We start from the raw sequence: 6,574 nt of genomic DNA, 5'->3' as shown, positions 1-6,574 counted from the left end.
CTGGCTGAAGTCCGACGCTTAACCGACTGCGCCACCCAGGCGCCCCTAAAAATGCCTTTTTAGTACAGAGAGAGAGAGAAGAAATCAGGGAAGGATCCCCTGCCAAACCACAAAGAAGATAGTTCATCAAGGAATGCTAATTTCTCGAGCACTAGTGGAGAATGACCCACCAGGGGGATTAAGAGATCCGTGCCCTTTTAATCAAAGGAGACCTTCCCTCAAACAACTGGGGTTGGCCGAGGGTCCAGCTCGGAAGAGCAACACAGCAGTGAGAAGCCACGCCTTCCTGCATTACACAATGCTGTGTTTTTAGGTTAATCCTCCAAGGATATTACGGTTACTTTCAACGGTTAATGAATAGCTTCTAAGTGCCTACTTCACTTAATTGTCCAAAGGCCACTTGGTCCCAGAGCATATAAAGCTTCGAGCTGGCTAATGAAAGCATTCTCGAGGAGCAAGGGAAGCAGGGGAGAGGAAGGGCTACGGAGGGGCAGGGATGCGGAACAGAACCGGTCTAGTGCTCTGTGCCCTAGTCCTCCTGACGGGCTTCCTGATGATCTGCGTGGGAGCCTTCCTCATTTCCTCAGGATCGATGTTCAACTGTCAAGGGAACCTGATCCTGGCCTATATGCTTCTGCCCCTGGGGTTTGTGATCCTTCTGAGTGGAATTTTCTGGAGTACCTACCGCCAGGCCAGGGAAAGCAAAGGGGTGTTCACGCACGTGCTCAGACGACACCTTGCTCACGGGGCACTGCCCCTGGCCACAGTCGACAGGTACGTGCTGAAAAGCCAGGGGACAGAGGGGAGCTGCAATGGGGCTGAGTTCTGGAAAAGTGGAATGACCCTAATCCCACAGTGGAATAATATCCATGTCCTGCCAGGCTGTCTGTCTAGAAATGGAGCTTTCTTGTTGGGAAATTACTTGGGGTTAATCCTTAGGAAGAATGGGGCTGCTTCTGGGGAAATCCGTCAAGTAGAGGGAACTTATATCAGAGAAACCACCTCTCCCCCGTTGAAGAGCTACGTCAGCCAACTTAAGAGGCCCAACTCTTAGGTTCTTTTGTTGTATCACGGGAGCTGTCCTTAGGGGCAGGGGGTGGTTAAGTTACCCCCACAGCCTGGCTACCGGGTTATAATGAAAGCAAGTTCCAGGCCCAATTCTGCCACACAACAAATGAACAGACAGGCATAGAATTAGTCCTGCCACCTCTTCACGAACTCTGTGCAGTCCCAGCATATGGACCTTTTGGGTGTTCTGATCACACCTTGCGTGAAAGATTGATTCAAGGCCAGATAATAACATTCCAGAGGTAGTTCAGTTAATCTTACCACCTCACACCCATTATGATGGCTATTGTTTAAAACACACACACACACACACACACACACACACACACAGAAAACAAGTGTTAGCAATCCAAAACCTTATACACTGTGGGTGGGAATGTGAAATGGTGCAATCATTTTATGAAGAATAGTACAGAGCTTAAATATAGAATTACCGCTTGATCCAGAAATTCCACTTCTGGGTATACAGACAAAAGAATTAAAAGCAGGAACCTGAAGCGATATTTGTATACCACTGTTCCCAGCAGCCTTATTTACAAGAGCAAAAAGGTGGAAACAACCCATATGTCCACCAGTGGATGAAGGAACAAAAAAGTGTGGTCTACACACACAGCGGAATATTATTCAGCCATAAAGAGAAGGAAATTCTGACACATGCTACAGTGTCGATGAACCTTGAAGACGTTATGCTAAGTAAAAAAAAGCCAGACGCAAACAGACAAATACTGTATGATTCCACTTATGTGAGATGCAGCGAAATTCGCAGACAGAAAGCAGAACAGTGGTGACCAGGGCTGGCGGTGGGGGAGGAGGGACTTACCATTTACTGAGTACAGAGTTTCAACTTGGGACGATGGAAAAGTTCTGGAGATGCCTGGGTAACGGTGTGGCTGTACTGAATGCCGCTCGTCGGTACACTTAAAATGGATAAGTGGTAAATTTCAGGTTATATATATGTTGCCACGGTAGAGCCAAATGCAGTTCACCTGAGGGTTGGTATCAGACAACCAAAACCCTCCTAACTCTTGGCCCACCCAACACAGGACCATTCAGGGATAAAACCTCAAGCATCATCCTTAAGACACAGGCTGCAAGACTCCTTAAAAACATTCTTTTGCCTTCTGGATCTAAAATATCTTAGCTACTCAACATGGATGGCACTGGAGAGTGTGATGCTAAGTGAAATAAGCCATACAGAGAAAGACAGATACCATATGGTTTCACTCTTATGTGGATCCTGAGAAACTTAACAGGAACCCATGGGGGAGAGGAAGGAAAAAAAAAAAAGAGGTTAGAGTGGGAGAGAGCCAAAGCATAAGAGACTCTTAAAACTGAGAACAAACTGAGGGTTGATGGGGGGTGGGAGGGAGGGGAGGGTGGGTGATGGGTATTGAGGAGGGCACCTTTTGGGATGAGCACTGGGTGTTGTATGGAAACCAACGTGACAATAAACTTCATATATTGAAAATAAATAAATAAATAAATAGTATAAACCATTGGGAAAAAAATAAAATATCTTAGCTACTGCATGTATCCTTTTTTTCCCCCCAAATGTTTGTTTACATTTGAGAGAGAGAGAGAGAGACAGAGACAGAGACAGAGCACCAGCAGGGGAGGGGCAGAGAGAGAGGGAGACAAAGAATCCAAAGCAGGTTCCAGTCTCCGAGCTGTCGGCACAGAGCCCAACATGGGGCTCGAACTCACCAACCGCGAGATCGTGACCTGAGCTGAACTCGGACGCTTCACGGACTGAGCCGCCCAGGTGCCCCATATGTATCTTGATTATAAGCAGTTCTACCCATGATGGTTGATTTTTGGCATTATGCTAATTAATAAGATACAAATTATAATAACCAACCCCCATTTCCAATGTTTATTATGCTAACTAGCAAGGTCTCTGGGTTTGATAAAAGATTAAGATAACTGAAATGATCATAGATGATGCTTCTCGAGGGATGATTTTTCTTTCTTGTATAAATGTTAGATGATTGCCTCGAGAGTGTGAATCCCTGATAAGAGTAACTGATTGCCTATAGGAGGCAGCTCGAATTTACTAACACACGCATAACATCCCAGCGTGCTGAATTATTTTAGTCATCTATGATGCGGCTATCATGACACCACATTGACCTGCCTCTTCCCACGGCACCTAATAGGTACCCAGCCTACTCAGAGCGGCCAGTAAGTCAGTTAAGGAAACGTTGCATTGCTGAGACGCATTTGTATTCAAAATGGGAACCCACACCGAGGCATCAGAGCAGAGGAGTCTGCAGTGGTGGAATGTGGGGCTCCGAGAATGTGAACTGGTGTGGGCGGACGGGTTTGGGAGGGGTGGATGGGATTTGGGGGCGGGTGGCAGTGATCCAGAAGCTTCTCAAATCACTCCAGGCAAAAGCTCCCCTCTGTGTCTTCAGTGTCTTTATGCGTGCGCCCTGTGACACTTCTGAGTGAAGGCTGAGATTTATGCCATACAGTAGACAGCGTCTTTAGCCATCTGGCTTTGGGCCTGGTAATATTTGGAATGGAGCTGTGGCCACAAATGGCAGTCTCTGTTCTGTTGTGGTTACATACCACAAACACTCCCCGTAGGCACCGAGGGATTCGCGCTATAAATAAACCCATCAAGCTCACCCTCTCTCCTCCTCACCTCGCACCAACCCCCACCCCGTCCCATTCATGATGGAGAAGCCAGAAGGATTCAGCAATTAGCAACGTTGGGCAAGATTACCGATGAAGACATCACCTTTGGCAGGAATGGCTCCTTTCGCCATTGGCCGATTGGCATAGAAAGGGCTGCAAGTGAAATCTACATGAAGTTGTCAGTGGAGATAGTTGGAGAAACGCGTTATGTTTTTTGGAAACGTGCTTGCCGAGACTTGAAAAAGGGAGAAGAGAGAGGGGAGCATCTGTCAGAGTTGAGGAGACTGCACCGAGCTGGGGTTTTTTGTGTTTTGCTGTGTTAATGTTTTACGTGAGTGTAGTTGACACACAATGTTACATTAGTTTCAGGTGTATAACATAGCCATCTGACCAGTTTGTGGGCTCTGAGGATCTGAGACAGTGAGTGCAACCCCATAGAGAAGGAGGAGTGTATGCACGGGGACAAGGATATGATGAGTTAAATAACTGGGTGGAAGGCAGCTCCAGCATTGAGGCCCCCTCCTCCTGCCCTCTAGAAGAACCCCCAGCTGAAAGCCCCTGGTTCCCGTGAGCAAGAGGAAGGGAATAACTCGGAATAACCCACTGGGAAAAATATGACTGTAGAGTCACACATCCCATGGCTGATGAGGAGGGTTTTGCTGGAAAAAAAAAAAAAAAAGCACATTTTTTAAAAAACTGGTGATGCCAGGGAAGAAGTACATCTGTTTCAAAATCAATGTTTCTTAACAGTTTGGCTTCACACAGTGTGATTTGAGAGAGTCAGGCATATGCCTCTTTGGCGTTAACCACTTAAATAACATGTGTACGTTTGTGGCATTTTGATCCCCAGGCCAGATTTCTACCCCCCTGCGTATGAAGAGAGTCCTGATGCGGAGAAACAACCCTGTCCGGCAGAGGGAGAGGCCTCGGATGTCCCTCCACCTGTGTACACAGAGATGGGCCTTGGATTCGAGGATGCACCTGCTGCCCGCCCAGAGGCCCCACCTTCCTACGAGGAGTCCGTGGCAGGCGGGGTGGCGACAGCCACACCATTTGCAGGACGCTCAAGATGCTGAAGCAGGAGATACTCTCTAGTGCTTGGGATGCACCCTCATGGGATACGGCTGCTGGTAGTAAACGCGGGCACTGGACGACGGGAGGGAAAGGGTCTTCGGGGACCCTCATGAGCGCACGCCGAGGAGATGCGGGAAACGACAGCATTACGGTTTCCTGGACGTGCTTTGGTCTGCAAGGGCAGCGTGGGGTCCCGGAAGGGTGTGGTGGTCAGCAAGCCACATTTCAAAGGATCCACACTAATCCCAGCCCAGTTGGGCTTTTGGACTGCCGTTTGGAGCTGTGCCCCAAGAGGCTTCTAGCTCTCACTCAACCCCCTCCAGCACCCCAGCCCCCAACGGGGAGAACAGGTGCTGCTCATGGACAGCCATGGGCCTTCAGGTACATTACCCAACAACTGCAAGAAGAAAGTGTGCTGGAGACGAAGGGTCATCATCCCGTTTAATTTGCAGGTTTTGGGGGCTGGCTTTGCAGCTCCCCCCGTTTACCCTATTAACCAGAGTGACAGCGTAATAATTCACCTTGCGGGAGGTTTCCTCTTGGAAGCCGCGAATGTTACTTTGTATGACTTTCTTTTAATTGTGTGTGTGTGGTTTCTATGTGGACAGCAACTGTAATATTTGCTTTCAAAATGGCTGGAACACAGAATTTTGAAGGAAGATCTTAAAAACGGGACGGTTGTACAAGCAGAGAGGACAAGATTTCTCAGGCACTCAAGTGGAACAGACTTAAAAATTCATAAGGCACAGAATTTAGGGGAAGAAACTGTATTAGCCATAGGTTGTATGAATCTAGATTTTGATGTAAATGTTGAAAAGCATTAAAATATACATGTATATTTCAACAAATCCCCCTGTGAATCTCTAGACTTTGAAAGAAAGGAGACTATGGTGGAATGCTTTGATCCTTAACAGAAAGTTCTCTGTGTCTCAAGATATGGGTCCATGCATTTTTGACTCGGGACATTTCTTTTAAAACCCCCTGATTCCTCCTCAGCTTTATTATATTTTATGATATGTTTTAATATAAGAAGACAAGTCGGGTGGCAGTGTGGAGGGGAGAGATGCAGCTTAATGTGTTGGCGCTTGGACAAGAATCTTCTTCTCTCCGGGCCTCAGTTTCTTCCTCCATCAAGTGAGGAATTTATGCTGGGATTAATATCTAACAATTACAGAGTGTCTTTTATAGGATGGGCTCTGCACCATAAACTTTGTGTGCTTTGGATTTAGCCCTCAATATACTCTTCGGTAACAGGCACAGTGGCTATTCCCCTTTTACAGACACATAAACTGAGACTTCGAGCCATTAAGCAACTTTCCAGATAACCTACAGTTGTTTCCGGGGGGGTGAAGCAGGGTCCACAGAGGGGCGTGAGAGGATTTTTCGCTTCAAACATTTGTGCTGGGTTAACCCTGTCTTACTTTCCTCCTCCCACGGAGCAGTCTGGACTTCCGTCCTGCTTCGGAAAGTGGGTCCTAACAGGAGCGGAGCCCCAGGGCAGGTGCACTACCTTAAAGCCCTTGGGGAAGCAGCCAAGCTTGCTTTAGCGTTTGCTTTTTTTTTTTTTTAATTTAAAAAAGATTTAAAATTTTTTCATTGTCATTGACATCTAATAGGGTTCACTTTTAAAATGTAAATAAGCCCCCCCCCCCCACGTTTTCTGCCCAGGAGCTTGGCCCTCACCTCATGGTGCAGTTTCCTTGCCTCTGATCATTCCGTCGATGACGAAAGATGGTTTGGACAGTGGTGGGAAGGGTGAAGATCTTTCAAGGAGGAAGAGAGTTGTAGAGAC

The 6,574-nt window shown here is 47.2% G+C and overlaps 1 protein-coding gene across 1 annotated transcript; it reads left to right on the top strand.

Annotated features, from left to right (window-relative positions):
- Positions 1–426: 426 nt before the first annotated feature.
- Positions 427–6,349, top strand: TMEM252 (transmembrane protein 252). Its single transcript, XM_030293824.1, has 2 exons — positions 427–774; positions 4,559–6,349. The coding sequence occupies exons 1-2, from the start codon at positions 497–499 to the stop codon at positions 4,782–4,784; spliced, it is 504 nt and encodes a 167-aa protein (XP_030149684.1). The 5' UTR covers positions 427–496; the 3' UTR covers positions 4,785–6,349.
- Positions 6,350–6,574: the final 225 nt, after the last annotated feature.

The sequence above is a fragment of the Lynx canadensis genome, chromosome D4 (genome assembly GCF_007474595.2).
Source record: "Lynx canadensis isolate LIC74 chromosome D4, mLynCan4.pri.v2, whole genome shotgun sequence".
NCBI classification, from domain to species: Eukaryota; Metazoa; Chordata; class Mammalia; order Carnivora; family Felidae; genus Lynx; species Lynx canadensis.
Note: the sequence above shows the minus strand (reverse complement) of the source record. Positions and strands in the feature narration are given on the sequence as shown.

Excerpts from the sequence above, each read along its gene's own strand:
- TMEM252 (XM_030293824.1), top strand. The coding sequence starts at position 497 with ATGCGGAACAGAACCGGTCTAGTGCTCTGTGCCCTAGTCCTCCTGACG. Across the intron at positions 775-4,558 it reads CCCCTGGCCACAGTCGACAG|GCCAGATTTCTACCCCCCTG; the intron begins GTACGTGCTGAA and ends TTTGATCCCCAG.